Source organism: Thamnophis sirtalis, unplaced genomic scaffold (genome assembly GCF_051295495.1).
Source record: "Thamnophis sirtalis isolate CommonGarterSnake01/CBP01778 unplaced genomic scaffold, rThaSir2_p1.2 scaffold_2, whole genome shotgun sequence".
In the NCBI taxonomy this organism is placed as follows: domain Eukaryota; kingdom Metazoa; phylum Chordata; class Lepidosauria; order Squamata; family Natricidae; genus Thamnophis; species Thamnophis sirtalis.
This window is the reverse complement of record NW_028261382.1, coordinates 54,235,251-54,254,545: the sequence shown is the minus strand read 5'-3', so window position 1 is coordinate 54,254,545 and position 19,295 is coordinate 54,235,251. Positions and strand designations below refer to the sequence as shown.

Below are 19,295 nucleotides of genomic sequence, written 5' to 3'. Positions count from 1 at the left end.
GCTGCGACCACGTCCTACAGCTCTCTGCCAGTGAAAATGGGCTCCCGAGTTCTGTTTTCAGCTGCGACTGCCTCCTTCAGCTTTCTGCCAGTGAAAACGGAGCTCAGAAGGTCTGCCCGCAGCTGGTCCTTCACTGTTTCCAGGGCAGCCCCGTGGGCCAAATCTAAGCACCCCGTGGGCCGGATCCGACCCCCCCGGGCCTTGAGTTTGACACCCCGGCTCTAGACAATATGTTCCCCGCATCCTAAGTTGGGGTGCCAAGCCCACATCACCGCAGGTGGGGGAAAGCAAAATTTCAGCCACAGTTTCATCCCAGCTCAGAGAAAAGTATATGCAGTTTTTATATTTTCGTACATAACGGACAATCCAACAACTGGAAAAATAAGGGAGTGTAATCCTTACGTATCTACAAAAAGACTTGGGTTAATAAGGGACACATAACACTGTGTTATCCGAGGTCTAGATAGATACAAGCCAAGCTTAATTGGCACTTAGAATAAAATCACTAACATTCTGCCCCCCTCCTCCCCTTTCTTAAGTCAGTGTGTTCCTGCCAGGATATTGCAAACTGTCTCTCTGGTATTAAAAAAAAAAAAAACAACCACAATTAACATAGCTTTTAAAAAAGAACAGACCCAGCCAAAACACGCTTTCCTACCGGTACGTAACGCATTTCTAAAGCGCTCTTAAGAATATATTAAATCTTTAATTTACATATGTATTGGAAAGAAGAGCCAGATCGCTCTTCAAACCCTGTTTGCCGGAAGAAGAAGAAGAAAAAAATCAGCCATCTATTCATGGTGGAGAGAATAAAATGAAATTGATAATCGTGTTAAGCCGTGTCTGCACAGAGGTGGCTAAAAGAATAGCGAAATAAAAGTGCAAATCGATTTGAATGGGGAGCACCAAATACAAGCTGGTTTGCCTTAGCACCTCTTAAAATCTTGCTTTTAAAATCGGCGTTGGGATGAAAATTTTGGGCTTGATGAGGCACGACGGATCTGCTCATGTTTTACGTCCTTTTAACACAGCTGCGAAACCTCTTTGGAAGTTCTCTTTGTGGGTAACTTGAACGTTCTCCCAAAGCATTCCTGTTGCATCCTGTTCTGACCTTGGCTTCCTGAGGCAGTACAGAGCACACTCTTACTCCCCAAAACCCTCTTTTTATTTCAACGACTGTGAATTATGTTCATAAGAAGTAATAAGCCACAAATAGTTTGTGAAGAGTCCTACGGAAGTCTGCCAAAGTCTTTCGGGGTAAGGCTGATAAGCACCCACCTTTATCTCCCTTGAAACGCTGCCAGAGACCGAATTGCCAATTGGCTTTGCAAGGCCACGCGGAGCACAGAGTCAAAACGGAGCTTCGGAGTTTGAACAGACCACATAGAACCAAGTTGCTTCCTGCAAAAACTCATGGGCTTTGCTCCTCCTTTATGTCGTATGGGAGGGGCCATTCATCTCCAAGCCTTACTCCCGAGTCGCCCCTTTTGTCTTAACTCTTCTTGTCTTCTGGCAGCTCTGCGTATGCGCGCACTGGGAACAGGCTCCCCCTGTTCTTCTTCCTTGCTGATGTCCGGCTCTGGAGGCTCCCTTCCATCTTCCTCTCCTCACCTCTATCTTCCTTCCCTCCTTTTCCTCTGCTCTCCTCTCCTTCTCTCTGCCTTTCTTTATTATTATAGGTTCTTTCATTTCTCCCTCCCTCCCTTCTCTCCTTCCTTCCTTCCTCTCTCTTTTCCCTTCCTTCTTTTCTTTCCTCTCCACTACTCCTCTCTTCCTCTTCCTCTGCCTACCCTCTCTCCTTCTCTTTCTCTCTCTTCCACCCTCCTCTCCTTACCTCTATCTTCCTTCCCTTCTTTTCCTCTGCTCTCCTCTTCTCTTCCTTTCTTTTTCTTTTATTATAGGTTCTTTCTTTTCTCCCTCCCTCCCTTCTCTACTTCCTTCCTTCCTCTCTCCTTTCCTTTCCTTCTTTCCTCTTCCCTACTCCTCTCTTCCTCTTCCCCTTCCTACCCTCTCTCTTTCTCTCCCTTCCATCCTCCTCTCCTTACCTCTATCTTCCTTCCTTCCTCTCTTCCTTTCTTTCTCTATTTTTGCGGGTGTCTCTTCCAGCTCTTAATTTTCTCAGGGTGGTATTTCCGCAGACCCCAGAAATAGTTGAATATCATTTCTTATTCCCTTTCCTTCTCAAATCTATCCTGATTGTGTCCTGTCCCCCCCTCCTTGTAGCTTACTTTTGAGTATATATTTATATATTATTACTATTTTCTTTACCATCTCAGCATTTCATTGTTGCCTCGTTCAGGTGAAGAAACAGATATTGGATGAGAAGATCTACTGTCCTCCAGAGGCATCCGTCCTCCTAGCATCTTACGCCGTGCAAGCCAAGGTAAGCCTTCGTTGGCCATTGGGGTACGTTCCCGATTCTGATCCTGACAACCGTATCAGTCTAGAAAACGGATAAAATGTGAGGATTTCATTCCCTGTAGGAAATAATGGCTTGTTTCGAAGACCTTGTTCACATTTCACCTTTAGAACAATCAAGTGTTGTGTCCAATCTTCATAACCTTAAGACCTGTGGACTTTTAACTCCCAGAATTCTGGGAGTTGAAGTCCACAGGTGTCAAATGTGCCAAGTATGGTGGCCCATGATGAGTACGTACTTGAGAGACCGCCTCCTGCCGATTACCTCCCTTCGACCGATTAGATCGCACAGATTAGGCCTCCTCCGAGTTCCATCCGCCAGTCAGTGCCGACTGGCGACTACGCGGAGGAGAGCCTTCTCAGTAGCAGCTCCGACCCTTGGAACGATCTCCCTGTGGAGATTCGCACCCTCACCACCGTCCAGACCTTCCGCACAGCCCTTAAGATCTGGCTATCCCGTCAGGCCTGGGGATAAGATTCTAATCCGCCCCACCCGAATGCTGAATGAAAGTTGTGTTTTATTGTTTTATTTTTTATTTACGCACTGTCTTATGTTTTATCTTGCACCCCACTTCCCATGAACTGTAAGCCGCCCTGAGTCCCCTCAGGGAAAAGGGCGGCCTATAAATAACAAATAAATTCTTAAAAAAAATTCTAAATTCTACTACGTTGCATTTCATTAATTTTCTATTTGCAATCGTCAAGTCTGTCCATCTCTGCACAATCGCAATATTTTCCGAATTAACGCTTTAAATCCGGTGGGACGTTCCCATTTTTTCCAATATGGTGCAAATGCAATTCTCGCTGCTTGTTAATACATGTAGCATTAAGTGTAGAGTCCCTTGATCATAACTTTGTGATGTCACGCCTAACGGAAATATTTCTGGCTTTAAACCTATACACTGCTTAAATCATCTTTGCCAACTCTGTGTCTATTTCCATCCAGCATTTTTGCCTTTGTAGCAATAGCAATAGCAGTTAGACTTATATACCGCTTCATGGGGCTTTCAGGCCTCTCTAAGCGGTTTACAGAGTCAGCATATCGCCCCCAACAACAATCCGGGTCCTCATTTTACCCACCTCGGAAGGATGGAAGGCTGAGTCAACCTTGAGCCGGTGAGATTTGAACAGCCGAACTGCAGAAGTGCAGTCAGCTGAAGTAGCCTGCAGTGCTGCATTTAACCACTGCGCCACCTCGGTTCTTTATGCGCGTCCACCTCATACGATAATAGGTACCTGGAGTCTGATTACATTTCCATTTATCAATATTTGGTGGACATTGATAAATGATCAATGTTCTTTTGTGTGTGTGTGTGTGTGTGTGTGTGTGTGTGTTTAGACCCAACTGTTGTGGTGAGTGAGAAGTGGCTAGCGAGGACAGGTGAATTCCTTAATAAAGGTTTACACAGGCTAGTGGTGCCACCTCCACACACCTGAATGTGCGACCTGCTGTGAGTCCACATGGATGAGCATTGGTCTTCTGCTTTTTGCTATCTGCACATCGTGTCCTTGAGCGAGAAGGGGTGTCAAGCAGCTTTAATTGGCAAAAAGCCATTTCGAGGAAGGGGCAGGGGGGGGACGGACAGACTTCCGTTGCCTCTACCTGTCGGACTCAGAAGTGTCCTCTCCACTCAGATGATTTCTGAGTGTATAACAGCGTGCGAGTTACATAAGCTCCTCTTTTTCCCCCTTTCTTTCTTTGTCCTTTTTATAACCACATCTTTTAACCAGCTAAAAACTCAGGTATCACCATCCCTTTGTATTAACATCTTGGCTGGGAGGGGGGGGCGACCGGCGTGTTTCATTTGAACGGGGTGGGGTGGGGGGGTTCCTGTGGCCCGGATGCTTTAATTTTTAATGAATGGAGCATCCCTTTCGCTGAAGGGTATCCGCTCTTTTGATGACGGATCGTACGAACGCACCGGAATATTGATTCGGTACTACTCCGTAACCCAATTTAGGTAAAAGAGCTTTTGGCAGCCAGACAAATGGCTGTCGGAGGGGCTTCCGGCCTGCCCCCTCTAAATCTTGCGGTGGAAGACCTTCACACGGCATTCAAGTTAATTAAGCAGAATCCACCGCAGGAAAGGATGGAGAGTTGACCTCCGAAGCTCTAAAAGGGACCCCGGAGAGGGTGTGGGGGGGGGGGAGGCTTACTTCTTAATGCTTTCTGTTGGAAATGGAGAGAGAAACCAACATGAGGGCATCTTTGTGGTCAGGGGAGGTAGGGTGCAGGATCTGACTCGGGAAGACGATGTTGTCAGCAGATTCGGAGAGTGAGGAGGGTTGGGGAGGAACCGGGGCCAGTCCTGGAGTCTGGGGAAGGCTCTGAGGAAGGCTCGGTGTCGGAGGCAGAGAGAGGGCCAGGGCCGTCTGACAGTTATCAGCTGCCTTCGGAGTCGGACATCAGTGAGGCAGAAGAACGTCTGGATTAGAACTCACTGTCTCCTAGCGATCGGCCCAAAGTCATCCAGCTACCCTTTGTGTCTAAGGCGGGACTAGAACTCCCCATCTCCTAGTCATTGGCTCAAAGTCACCCAGCTTCCGTGGCTAAGGCAGAACTAGAACTCACTGTTTCCTAGTGATTGGCCCAAAGTCACCCAGCTGGCTTCCGTGGCTAAGGCGGAACTCGAACTCCCCGTCTCCTAGTGATCGGCCCAAAGTCACGCAGCTGGCTTCCATGCCTAAGGCGGGACTAGAACTCCCCGTCTCCTAGTGATTGGCCCAAAGTCACCCAGCTGGCTTCCATGCCTAAGGCGGAACTGGAACTCGCCGTCTCCTAATGATTGGCCCAAAGTCACACAGCTGGCTTCCATGCCTAAGGCGGAACTAGAACTCCCCGTCTCCTAGTGATTGGCCCAAAGTCACCCAGCTGGCTTCCATGCCTAAGGCGGAACTAGAACTCCCCGTCTCCTAGTGATCGGCTCGAGGTCATCTAACAGGCCTTCATGCCTAAGGCAAGACTAGAACTCACCATCTCCTGGTGATTTGGCCCCTAAGCCACCCAGCTGGCTTTCATGCCTAAGATGATACTAGAACTCACCGTCTCCTGGTTTCTAGCCTTTAACCACTACACCAAACCAGCTCATCGGATTGATCTTTTTTAGGCGCCAGCAGGCTGGCAGGAGGAGTCATTATATATACATGGGTCCCCTGTTTGAGACCTAATGTGCTATCTGGTACAGCTTGCCCCTCCCTGAAGGAGAGGGAGAGGTTGGGGAAGGGCAGGGTGGGGTGGGGGTGGTACTTGGCAGCGAATTCAGCTCCTTTCCACTTTTGTCCCCCCTCATTCTGAATCCAGCCACGGTTATCTTTTCGTGTTAAATCAGGTCTTAGATGTTCGGTTTTTTTCCCCCGCAGATCCCATTAATTTTTTCCAAATCTTCCTCCTTTCCGTAAGAAAAACAAAAAAAAGAAGAAGACGTCGGATCATTTCCTGGGCCGTTTTCTTTCGTGCTCCAGTTCCGCAGCCCTGCCATAAATATTGCCTTGACGGGAACGGTCCTACTTCTATTTTAATTCCCTTCCCAAGATCTAAGGGTTATCCCAGGAATGTTTCACAGCTGGACCCGGAGGAGCTGCGATAGAAATTTCAAAGGATGGGGGTTTTCTCTCTCTCTTTCTCTCTCTCTCTTTCTCTCCCAATTGGAATCGGTTACATAATAGAGATTTGCATGCCGAATTCATTCCGTGAGCCGCTGAACGCAGCTATTTTTCCTTCCCTCCCCAATTTTAGTTAGCTGGATTAAGAGCCCAATGAAGCAGCATTAGCCTCTCTGCTTTTTGTCCATTGGTTTAAAAAAACAAAACCCCCGAATCCACGCACACTATGCTTTTTAATGGCTGGCGTCCTTCAAATCGGATCTTGATTGTGGAAATGAGGAGTGCGTTCAGTTTTATAGCAATAGCCCTTGGACTTATATACCGCTTTACAGAGTTTCACAGCCCTCTCTAAGCAGTTTACAGAGTCAGCCTCTTGCCCCCAACAATCTGGGTCCTCATTTGACCCACCTTGGAAGAATGGAAGGCTGAGTCAGGAGGAAGGAAGGAAGGAAGGAAGGAGGGAAGGAAGGAAGGAAGGAAGGAAGGAAGGAAGGAAGGAAGGAAGGAAGGAAGGAAGGAAGGAAAGCCAATAGCAATAGCCCTTGGACTTATATACCACTTTACAGAGTTTCACAGCCCTCTCTAAGTGGTTTACAGAGTCAGCCTTTTGCCCCCAACAATCTGGGTCCTCATTTTACCCACTTTGGAAGAATGGAAGGCTGAGTTAACCTTGAGATGGATAGGTGGATGGGTGATAGGTAGATAGAAGATAGATAGAAGATGGATGGATGGATGGATGGATGGAAGGAAAGAAGGAAGGAAGGAAGGAAGGAAGGGGAAAAGGAAGAGCAAAGCAATAATAATAGCACTTAGATTTATATACCGCTTCACAGTGCTTTCCATCTCTCTCTAAGCAGTTTACAGAGTCAGCCTCTTTCCCCCAACAATCTGGGTCCTCATTTTACCCACCTTGGAAGAATTGAAGGCTGAGTCAGGAGAAAGAAAGAAAGAAAGAAAGAAAGAAAGAAAGATGAAGGAAAGGAAAGAAAGAAAGAGGAAGGAAGGAAGGAAGGAAGGAAGGAAGGAAGGAAGGAAGGAAGGAAGGAAGGAAGGAAGGAAGGAAGGAAAGCCAATAGCAATATCTCTTAGACTTATATACCACTTCATAGTGCTTTTACAGCCTTCTCTAAGCAGTTTACAGAGTCAACCTCTTGCCCCCAACAATCTGGGTCCTCATTTTACCCACCTCGGAAGGAAGGAAAGCTGAGTCAACCTTGAGCCTGGTGAGATTCGAACTGCCAAATTGCAGTCAGCTGGCAGTCAGCAGAAGTAGCCTGCAGTACTGCACTCTAACCACTGCGCCACCATGACAGATAGATGAGTGGATGGATGGACGGACGTTGTCAGGGTTCAAAATAACATCCAAAATTAAATCAGAGTCCAAGGCAAAGTATTGCTCAAAGTTCCAATTTATTAAGAGAGCCATGTTGTCGCATCTGGGAAAACCCGAATCTGAAAGCTTCCCGGTCCCGTCCCCCCTGTTGAGTGTTCAAGATCTTGCCCCCCCTCCCACACACCCACAAGCCCATCCCATGGTCCAATCTTCCACTGCCTATATAAATACTATAGGCCTGGAGTCTTAAGATTTTTTTTCACCTTATAATGTGTTTCCCCTTCTATAATAGAGGGATGGATGGATGGATTGATGGATGGATAGGTAGGTAGATAGAGCAATAGCAATAGCATTATTTATTTATTTATTTATTTATTTATTAGACTTATATACCGCTTCATAGGGCTTTCAGCCCTCTCTAAGCGGTTTACATTTTTTTTTTTAGCAAATTGAGTCAGCAACTTGCCCCCACAGTGCGGGTCCTCATTTCACCCATCTCGGAAGGATGGAAGGCTGAGTCGACCTTGAGCCGGTGAGATTTGAACCGCTGAACTGCAGATCACAGTCAGCTAAAGTGGCCTGCAGTACTGCACCCTAACCACTGCGCCACCTCGGCTCCTACTTAGTATATACTTAGACTTATATACCACTTCACAGGGCTTTATAGCCCTCTCTTGAAAGGTTTACTCCTCCTCCTCCTCCTCCTCTCTATTCTAGCCCTGATGATGTTACCTAGTTGGGTAATGGAACGTCTGTAAGAAAACAAGCAAGCTTAGGGAGCAGTAAGGATCCCACAGATGCCGTCCTCCTCCTCCTCCTCCTCCTCCTCCTCCTCCTCCTCCTCCTCCTCCTCCTCCTCCTCCTCCTCCTCCTCCTCCTCCTCCTCCTCCTCCTCCCCATTCCATAACAGAGAAGACAAAAGTGGTCCACAAGGATTTGGCAGCTATCTCGGGCTCTCAATTCTCACAATTGTTCTAACTCCAGAAATTCCCTCTGTCTTCCCTCCGCAGTATGGAGATTACGACCCCAGTGTTCATAAACGCGGCTTCTTGGCTCAAGAGGAGTTGCTTCCAAAACGGGTAAGGACGATGGGTTTCCCGCTCCCTTCCAGCTTGACTGGGTCTTAGTCCAAGGGGTCTGCCCTTGCTGGGAAAGCAGGAGGCTTTTTCCCCCCAAAGCACCAGAAGGCAAGGCAAGAAAATACTCAAAAAGAGAAAAGTAACTTGGAATTAAAGAGAAACTTCCTAACATCGAGTGCAATTAACTGGTGGAACAACTGGCCACCAGAAACTGTGCGCTATATCAGTGGAGGTTTTCAAGAAGAGATCGGAGAACTGTTTGTCTGAAATGGTACGGGGAGTTTCCTGCCTAAGCAGGGGGTTGGCCTAGAACAGTGTTTCTCAACCTTGTCAACTTGAAGATGTCTGGACTTCAACTCCCAGAATTCCCCAGCCAGCATTCGCTGGCTGGGGGAATTCTGGGAGTTGAAGTCCAGACATCTTCAAGTGACAAGGTTGAGAAACACTGGCCTAGAAGACCTCCAAGGTCCCTTCCAACTCTCTTGTTATTCCGACTCTATTCTGATTCTGGAGGTGGGATTTTCTAAACTTCATCCAGCTTTGATTGTGACGCTGTGTCTCCACTTTAAGGCGTGAGGACTTCCAACTCCTAGGATTCTGGGAATTGAAGTCCACACGTTCCCAAGATCGTGAAACATCAGATTATATGGGACTGCAACAGCAGAGCGAAACTCATCACCAGTCAAGGTTGGGCTGTGAATTAAAGTTATTTTTTTTTAAAAAAAATCCTAGGTGATAAATCTCTACCAGATGACTCCAGAAATGTGGGAAGAAAGGATCACCGCGTGGTATGGGCAACATCGAGGCAGAGCCAGGTGAGTGACTTAAAAGGGACAGGTAAACACAGGTAGCCCTTGGTTTGCCACCATTATTTTATAGCAATATAGCAATAGCAGTTAGACTTATATACCTGCTTCATAGGGCTTTCAGCCCTCTCTAAGCGGTTTACAGAGTCAGCATAATTGCCCCCAACAATCTGGGTCCTCATTTTACCCACCTCGGAAGGATGGAAGGCTGAGTCAACCCTGAGCCCGTGAGATTTGAACCGCCGAACTGCCGAACTAGCAGTCAGCTGAAATGGCCTGCAGTACTGCACTCTACCCACTGCGCCACCTCGGCTCTTTAGCAACTGTTTGAAATTAACAGTCACCGAAATAAGTGACCCATGGCCATTTTAAAGAAAAATAATTTTATTTATAGTGTCAGGCCTGCAGCCATCTTTTCTTTTGGGTCTTTGGCCTTGCCACACTTTGTACTATTCTACTATGCATTTTCTGTTGTGGGAAAATGGGATTGTACGGAGTTAGATGATACGCAGCCATAACAACATTCTTCTAGAAAGCCAAGGTCACCCTTTGTTCTCTGCACCTCAGCACCTGACCGGAATTGGATGGGTGGAAGCTGCCAGCGTGGCAGTGGGAGATTGGACCATGGGATGGACTTGTGGGTGTGGGTGTGGGGGGACAAGATCTCAAACTTTCAACTGGGTGGGGAAAACCGGGAAGCTTTCAGATTCGGGTTTTCCCAGATGTGCCAACATGTCTCTTTTAATAAATTGGAACTTTGAGGAATGCTTTGCCTTGGACTCTGATTTACTTTTGGATGCTCTAAGGATAACCTTCCATGAATTGGGTTTGGAGTGAAGGATGATAGTGAGGGGAAATTATTTGGGGTGGGGATTAGTCATTTTTCAGTTTTAGATGCTGGGCGTAGCATAACCCGCTGCTTGAACTTTCGCTGCAAAGCTTTTGTCACCTTGGCAGGGGAAAAAATATATCAATCTTCGGAGAGATTATTGGATCTGCTACACCTTGTTTGATTTCTGTTCTTGGGTGCTGCCAGATGCTTTCTCTAAACCGTCGCCTAAACTTCCTTCCCCACACACCCTCTCCCTTTGCTTTGCAGGGATGAGGCAGAAATGGAGTACTTGAAAATAGCGCAGGATCTAGAGATGTATGGCGTGAATTACTTTGCCATCCGGGTAAGTACATTTAGAAATTCACAGTGGAATCACTCTGCGGTTCGGGGTGTTTTTTTTTGGGGGGGGGGCATGGCAGTGGTAAATGTTTTTTACTACTGGTTCTGTGGACGTGGCTTGGTGGGTATGGCAGGGGAAAGATACTGCAAAATCCCCATTCCCTCTCCACTCCTGGGGGAAGGATACTGGAAAATCCCCATTCCTCTCCACTCCAGGAGAAGGATACTGCAAAATCCCCATTCCTCTCCACTCCAGGGGAAGGATACTGCAAAATCCCCATTCTTCTCCACTCCAGGGGAAGGATACTGCGAAATCCCCATTCCTGTCCACTCCAAGGGAAGGATACTGCGAAATCCCCATTCCTGTCCACTCCAGTGGAAGGATACTGCGAAATCCCCATTCCCTCCCCACTCCAGGGAAAGGATACTGCGAAATCCCCATTCTTCTCCACTCCAGGGGAAGGATACTGCGAAATCCCCATTCTTCTCCACTCCAGGGGAAGGATACTGCGAAATCCCCATTCCTGTCCACTCCAGTGGAAGGATACTGCGAAATCCCCATTCCCTCCCCACTCCAGGGAAAGGATGCTGCAAAATCCCCATTCCCACCCCACTCTGGGGCCAGCCTTAGGCGTTATTTGCTGATTCTCTGAGCTACTGAAAATTTCCGCTACCGGTTCTCCAGAACCTGCTGGATTTCACCCCTGGGGGGACGGGACGAAGCATGCAGACCGAACCGTGATCCCATTCGTGGAGAAGCATTCTGTGGCTTTTCGAGTAGCATTTCCCTTGTCGCTTCACCTGCGGGCCAGAAGGAGATTTCTGAAGGGGAACAAATGAGTCATTTGGCACTGCGGTCCACACGCCGATTTGGAAAGCTTCTCTATCTCTCTCCTTCCTCCCCCCCCCCCCCCCCCCAGCTCCTCCTTTCAACCAGGTTATTGCAGCAGAACCTCCGGGCCAAAGTGGGAGAGAGTTCAGGTGCAAATCCGTGGGGCTGATTTGCTGTACGGCTCTGAGTGGAATTAATTCTCTCCATCCCACTCCCCATTTCCCCCCCCAAAAAAAAGAATTTGTATTTTTTTAAATTCTCTTACGTAGCATTTTAAGCATACATTCACATAATTGTTTTTCTTCTTTACATTTATCATTCTTATACATTTATTATTTCATTTAATAAGTTATAATTCACCATCCCTTCCTCCTTTTGTAACACCTCCTTCTTTTCTCCCTCCCTTCTCTACTTTCTTTCCTTCCTCCTCTCCTTCCCCTTCCTTCTTCCCTGACCTTTCTCCTAATCCTGCTCTTCCTCTTCCCCTTCCTACCCCCTCTCCTTCTCTTCCTCTCCCTTCCATCCTCCTCTCCTTTCCCTTTGCTTTTCCCTCCCTCCCTTCCTTCCTCCTCTCCTTCTCCTTCCTTCTTCCCTTGCCTCTCCCCTACTCCTACTCTTCCCCTTCCTACCCTCTCTCCTTTTCTTTCTCTCCCTTCCACCCGCTTCTCCCTTTCCTTTTTCCCTCCCTCCCTTCTCTACTTCCTTCCTTCCTCCTCTCCTTCCCCTTCCTTCTTCCCTGACCTTTCTCCTACTCCTGCTCTTCCTCTTCCCCTTCCTACCCTCTCTCCTTCTCTTCCTCTCCCTTCCATCCTCCTCTCCTTACCTCTCTCTTCTTTCCCCCATCTTCCTTTCTTTCTCTCCCCCTCTCTCCCTTTCTTTTTCTATTATTGGTATATATTTCAAACTCAGTTTATATTTCCTTGGGATGATATTTCCGTCAGCCCAAATATAGTTAATATCATTTCTTATTCCCTTACCTTCACTAGTCTACCCTTAATATGTCTCCCCCCTTTATATCTCATTCTTGAATATATACATATATGTTTAATATTTTCTTTTCTGTTTTCCCCTTCTCCCCCTCCCTCTTTTCCATTTAATAGTGCGTCATCTGGGTACTTTATCTTCTCCTTACTTACTTTCTTTTTAATTTGCTTTCTCTAGCCAGTCATAGAACTTTCCCCACAACTTGAAGTACTCTGATTCTCTTTCTCCTTTATTTTCATTGTCAACCTAACCACTCCTCGTTTTCTTCTTCTTCTTTTAGAACAAGAAGGGGACAGAGCTGCTTCTGGGAGTTGATGCGTTGGGCCTCCACATATACGATCCAGAAAACAGGCTGACCCCCCAAAATCTCCTTCCCTTGGAACGAGATCCGCAATGTCTCTTACAGCGATAAGGAGGTAGGCTTAAGCTATGTAAGCACAGAGAAAGCAACAGTAGTTTAGGCCGTTGTTTGAACACCTGCCACGTGGTGGTCTAGAGGTTGGTGCTCTCGCATCACCATCAGGAGGCTGTGAGTTCGATCCTAGCTAGAGGCAGAGATTCCGTTCTCTTTGGGCATGGTGAGAATATATCTGCTGAATGTAACTCCGTACTGGCAACAGGAAGGGCAGTAAACACTCAGCTCCATTCAGTTGCTCAAGACTCCATCCCGCTACGGAGCCTTTAAAAGATGATGATGTGCTTTGAACATCTGCCTGGCTAAAATTTATCAGAAGCCTCCTCTGGGGTTGGCGCCATCGAGACGAGCAATAATACAGGTAATCCTCAACTTATGATCACAATTGAGCCCAGAAGCTGTGTTGCTAAGTGAGGAATTGGTTAAGTGAGCCTTGCCTCTTTTTTACTTTTTTCTTGCCACGTCTGTTAAGTGAATCACTGCAGTTGTTAAATCAATCACACCGTTGCTAAGTGAACCTGGCTTCCCTGTTACCTTGGCTTGTCGAGGAGGTCGCAAAAGGGATCACATGATCACCCCCTCATGATCAAAAAAGGGATCACATGATCACGGGGATGCTGTGACGGTCGTAAGTGTGAAAAAATGGTCCTAAGTCACTTTTTTCCAGTGCCATTGTCACTTCAAATGGTCACTAACCAGATGTCAACTCGCAAAGCATCCCTGGCCTGCTCTCGAGTTGCCATAGGCAAGAGGGGGGGGGAAACTGACGGAGTAGCACCAGCCACAAACAGAAACACATTCCACACGTATCTTTCTCAAGGCTGTCTCCCAGGTTACCTGCAACAGCCGGAGGGGCATGATCTCTACAGCCCGGAGAATTGTGATTTATGACATACCCTGGGGGGAGGGGTGGGGAAACAGGGTCATAGTTGGGCCCTAAATTACGTGGGGGGTCAGAGCTGGCTTCACTTGGGTACTGCCGATACGTTGCTTCTAATAAATAATTGGGCTTCTTTTGAAGCTTGGCTCGAGGCTCATGATTTAATTAGGGCATCCGTCGGAACCCTGACACCTGGCTGTTATAGTCAAGGACTACCTGTGTTTGTGTTAGGTTGAAATCCCACCACGGGGGGCACTTTGAATGAAAAGAGTTTTAATCCAAAACTTAAAAGTGTATAAAGGAAATTCAGAAGCTCTCTCTCTCTCTCTGCTGGAGGTATTTCTCGATTTTGGGTCACTGTGAATTTTGTTCTCTTTGTCTGTATTTAAATAAGCCTTGGGCTTCTCGTTTGGAACTGATGAACTGTTTCCTGGCTGTGCTTAAATGAAGTTGACCTCCATTTTCCCAGGTCTCCCCTCGAGTTTCTAATTGCCCTTTCTGCTGTGTTTATGGACAACGGCACCATTGGAGTCCTGCCTGTCCGGCAGCCCTTAAGTGAAATTTCTAAGTGCTGCATTTAAAGGCACTGACTGAGTGTTAGGAATGTGAATAGGAGCCTCCATGTGCTGGGTTGAGCCTTTTAAGATAAGCCGAATCACTAATTTGTAGCAGGACTTGTTCCCTTAGCCATAGGAAAAGGATAAAGAGGACTGTGAGAGATAAAGGGCATCTAAATAGGGTTGTTGTGAGTTGCGAAGTTGTGTCCGACCCATCGCGACCCCCATTGACCACGTTCCTCCAGCCTTCCTGTCCTCCACCATCCCCTGGAGTCCCTTAAAGCTCATGGCAACTGCTTGGGTGACTCGATCCAGCCACCTCCTTCTCTGCCGTCCCCTTCTAATTTTGCCCTCAATCTTTCCCAGCATGAGGCTCTTCTCCAGGGAGTCCTTCTTCCTTCTCATCAGGTGGCCAAAGCATTTGAGTTTCCTCTTCAGGATCTGGCCTTCTAAAGAGCAGTCAGGGTTGATCTCCCCTAGGATGGCCCAGTTGGATCGCCTGCAGTCCATCTTTATCTATCTATCTATCTATCTATCTATCTATCTATCTATCTATCTATCTATCTATCTATCATCTATCATCTATCCATCCATCCATCCATCCATCCATCCCATCCCATCCCATCCCATCTTTTCTATGTTGTTGTTGTTGTTGTTAGTTGCGAAGTTGTGTCCAACCCATCGTGACCCCATGACAACATTCCTCCAGGCCTTCCTGTCCTCCACCATCCTCTGGAGTCCATTGAAAGCTCACGGCAATTGCTTGGGTGACTCCATCCAGCCACCTCCTTCTCTGCTGTCCCCTTCTTCTTCTTTTGCCCTCCATCATTCCCAGCATGAGGCTCTTCTCCAGGGAGTCCTTCCTCCTTCTTAGGTGGCCAAAGTCTTTGAGTTTCCTCTTCAGGATCCGGCCCTCTAAAGAGCAGCCAGGTGGATCTCCTCTAGGACTGACCGGTTGGATGGCCTTGCAGTCCAAGGGACTCAATGCAGGAGTCTTCTCCAGCACCAGAGTTCAAAGGCCTCCATTCTTTGGCTTCCTTCCTTCTCATTAGGCGGCCAAAGTCTTTGAGTTTCCTCTTCAGGATCTGGCCTTCTAAAGAGCAGCCAGGGTTGATCTCCTCTAGGACTGACTGGTTGGATGGCCTTGCAGTCCAAGGGACTCAATGCAGGAGTCTTCTCCAGCACCAGAGCTCAAAGGCCTCCATTCTTTGGCTTCCTTCCTTCTCATTAGGCGGCCAAAGTCTTCAGGATCTGGCCTTCTAAAGAGCAGCCAGGGTGGATCTCCTCTAGGACTGACTGGTTGGGTGGCTTTGCAGTCCAAGGGACTCAATGCAGGAGTCTTCTCCAGCACCAGAGCTCAAAGGCCTCCATTCTTTGGCACTCAGCCTTCCTTATGGTCCAACCTTCACAGCCATCCATTGCAACTGGGGAAACCATAACCTTGACTAGATACACTTTTGTTGGCAGGGTGATGTCTCTGCTTTTTAGTCTGCTGTCTAGATTTGCCATCGTTTTCCTCCCCAGGAGCAAGCGCGAATGCTTTAAGCACTGAATGTGTGCATTTTCCCCACCCCCTCTTTGAAAGAGATTTTGCATCTCACCGTAATATGTCCTTGACTTAACAGCCACAACTGGGCTCCAAATTTTCCATTGCTAAGTAAAAAAAATAACATCACTTACTAAATGTCTCACTTAGCAGCAGAAATGTCAGGATCCAATTGGGGGGGTCGTAAGTCAAGGACTGCCTGTATAATACCAGTTTCACATGCGTGCATAATTCTAAAAGGCTAAAACGAAGCCAATCAGACCTGGGTCTCCTTCATTTCCGAAAGATAATAGAAAGCGGAACGTCTCTCCCGCAGCACTTAACAGAAAACCCATCTTTTGAGTGACGCTGCTGTCACCTTTGATCAGGACAATGAAGCCTGGTGATGAGATGATGGGCAGATCGGACATGATGGGATGTACAACCTTAAGAAGGGCCCCCTCGACGCAGGGGAGGTGTTTAATCTAGTATAGGCATTACTGAACGCTTGGAATTGAAATGTCCTTTCTCTGCCCATTGTTGGCAGAAAATTCAAGAGGTGGGATTAGTTTGGGGGCCGAAGGGGGGGGGGATTTCCTCTCAAGGGAGCCAGAATCGAAGGCAGCATCTCATTCTTCAACTGCCAGCTAAATGACAAAGCGTCACTCTTTCCCCCCCCCCCCCCCCCGTCCTGTAAAATGAACCATTGCTGATCCTTTCTCTAAGCGCTAACAATTAGAGCATTTTCTTTGCCCCTGGCAAAACCTTTGTCAGTGGCAGAGGGATTTTTCGAGGGGGGGAGAGAGAGAGAAGGGGGGGGAAAGGGAGGAAAGTGACAGTGAGAGAAAGAGAAGAGAAAAATAACAGAGAGAGAAAAAGAAAGAAAAACAGTGCGAAAGAAAAGGAAAAAGAGAAAGAAAAGCAGAGAGAAGGTAAGAGAAAAGAGAAAAAATAAGGGGCAGAGAAAAAGAAAGAAAAACAGGGAGAAACAGGAAAAAGAGGGAGAAAGGGACTGAGAGAGAAAAAGAAGAAAAAAGGAGAGAGAAAAAGAAACAAAAACAGAGAAAGGGAGAAAGAAGCAAGAGGAAGAAAGGGACAGAGAGAGAGAGAGAAAGAAGAAAAAGAAAAGAGAGAAAAAGAAAGAAAAACAGAGAAAGGGAGAAAGAGGGAGAAAGGGACAGTGAGAGAGAGAGAGAGAGAGAGAAAAGAAAAAAGAAGAGAGAAAAAAAGAAAAACAGAGAAGGGAGAAAGAGGAGAAAGAGGGAGAAAGGGACAGTGAGAGAAAAAGAAGAGAGAGAAAAAAAGAAAAACAGTGAGAAAGAAAAAGACAGAAAGAGAAAGAAAGAAAAACAGAGAGGGAGAGAGAGGGAAGGAGAAAGGGACAGAGTGAGAGAGAGAGAAAGAGAAGGGAAAAATAAGAGAGAGAAAAAAAGACAAAGACAAAGAGAAAGAAAAACAGGGAGAAAGAAAAGAAAGAGAGAGAGAAGTAAGATAAATGAAGTAAGGAATTTTTTTTCCACTGTTGTTGGTTTCTTCAATTAAATGAATTCCCTCGTTGGGTCTTTACTTCCCTTTCTGTACGTTTCCAGCATCAACGTGGTAGGAACGGGCATCTCCCTACATCTCAGCATTTGCGACGCTTAATTTTCGCAGTGTGGCCCAGGAGGAAGAAAAAAAATAAAGGCAATTCAGGCTGATTCTTTTTTTTTTAATGGACCAGCGGCCAATATTTTGGAAGGAACAGGAAACGTTTCCCGTCTGAGGTCCTGGAAAGTTAGTCCCAGTTGGAAATTTCTCAGCCAGATGAATCAATGATTTAACTCGAGATTGAGCTTCCCATTTTCTCTCTAATCCTTACACCTTGGTTAACGCCTTTATCTCTTGTGGCTCTAAAAAAAATAATGTACACAAAGCTACTTTTGTTTTCCACCTAGTTTACAATCAAGCCTCTGGACAAGAAGATTGACGTCTTCAAATTCAACTCCTCAAAGCTGCGGGTCAATAAACTGGTAAGGTACCGCGTCCTTGTTACGTGGGAGAAATTTCACCTGAGCAGAGAAAGGTACTCATTTCCCTTTCCTGCTACTGAGGCATGCTTGTATGCTGAGAGAGCCGAGGTGGCGCAGTGGTTAGGGTGCAGTACTGCAGACCACTTCAGCTGACTGTTATCTGCAGTCCAGCGGTTCAAATCTCACCGGTTCAAGGTTGACTCAGCCTTCCATCCTTCCGAGGTGGGTGAAATGAGGACCCAGACTGTGGGGGCGATATGCTGACTCTGTAAACCGCTTAGAGAGGGCTGAAAGCCCTATGAAGCGGTATATAAGTCTAACTGCTATTGCTATTGCTGCAGGTACAAACAGGTACAGCTGTGGTAGGATCCAGAGGTTAGCAAGTGATCTGGCAAGTTACAGCCAAAACTCAGCGGCGTAGGTCCCAAAATGGGAGTCTTTCTCATATTCCAGCTCAGAGTTGGACTCACAGTTGGGTTCCTACCGGTTCGGACCGGTTCATTAGAACCGGTTCGTCAAATCTACCGAACTGGTTAGAAGAGGTTCCACCAGTGGACCCGGAAAGCAGGCCACACCTACAGAAGAGGTTCCAATAATTTTTGAAACCCACCACTGGTTGGACTAGAAAATCTCGTGAGATCCCTTTCCAGCTCTTGTGATTCTGGGCTGTATGTTCATAACAAACCACCCCACCCATACATTGTTTTCCCCTTGGTGTCAGACCTGCCCCAGTCTGATCTCCTAGGAAAGTGAAACCCTCGACTCCATTCGATGGGAGTGAAAAGGCACTTTCACTAAGAGATGCTCATTGCAGCAGAGCCGGGCGGGATCTGAAGTCCCTGCACGGCAATACAAAACTAACCCCTTCGTTGCCCTAGCCCTACCCCCCATAGTCCATCTGGGTGTAACAAATTTGGCGCCCCTGAGATTTTTGGGGGGAAGCTCTGAGGTGTTCAGGCTGGTGAAATTCCAGTCCCAGGGTACGTGGCCTCGAAGATTGAACAGGTTAACAGAGTTGGAAGGGACCTTATAGGTCATCTAATCCAACGCACACACTCCTTCTCAAGCAGGAGACCTTACACCTGTGATGGCAAACATATGACATGCGTGAGCCTCTTTGCGGGCAAGCGCACCGTTGCCAGCTGCTCTTCTGGTTTCCAATGCGCCAGCCATCTGGTCTTCGCTGGCCCCGGACCACCAGAAAAACGGTCTAAAAATGGCTATGATATTATTTTTTCTGGCGGATTAGGGAGAGTGAGCGAGAGAGACAGGACAGGGTCTGTTTGGATTTTGGGTAAAGTGGCTCTGAATCTTGAGCGAAAGGCCAACTTGACAAGGCGTAATCCACTGTTGTTTCAAGCAGCAGGGCTTTGTTTGAGAATCCTTTCCGAAATTGGTCTCTTGGAGAGCTGAGAAAACAACAGGCTTTTCGATGAAAGATTTCTAATAGCGGCTGCTTTATTTCTCTCGCTCTTGGCTCCCGGCTAGCGTCGTTAGACTCCCACCGGTGACCTTTTGTTTTAAGCCCGTGCCTTTTTAGCCAAGGTTTTTTGCAGGGTCTCCTCGCCTGTTGATGGATTGAAGACTTTACAGGAGGTGTTGACCAGTCTCGGCTCGTCAATTTTATCTTCTTCTTCTTTTTTACCTGTGCAGTTTGAATCCCGGTGTGCAAAAGCCAGGCGG

At 47.2% G+C, this 19,295-nt stretch overlaps 1 protein-coding gene across 1 annotated transcript in view; it reads left to right on the top strand.

Annotated features, from left to right (window-relative positions):
* Positions 1-19,295, top strand: part of LOC106556496 (merlin) — a 43,128-nt gene that overhangs the window by 4,647 nt on the left and 19,186 nt on the right. The window contains 7 exon segments of the mRNA XM_087703483.1: positions 2,300-2,383; positions 8,365-8,433; positions 9,166-9,248; positions 10,339-10,414; positions 12,507-12,584; positions 12,586-12,642; positions 17,538-17,612. Coding sequence (XP_087559609.1) covers positions 2,300-2,383; positions 8,365-8,433; positions 9,166-9,248; positions 10,339-10,414; positions 12,507-12,584; positions 12,586-12,642; positions 17,538-17,612 — 522 coding nt within the window.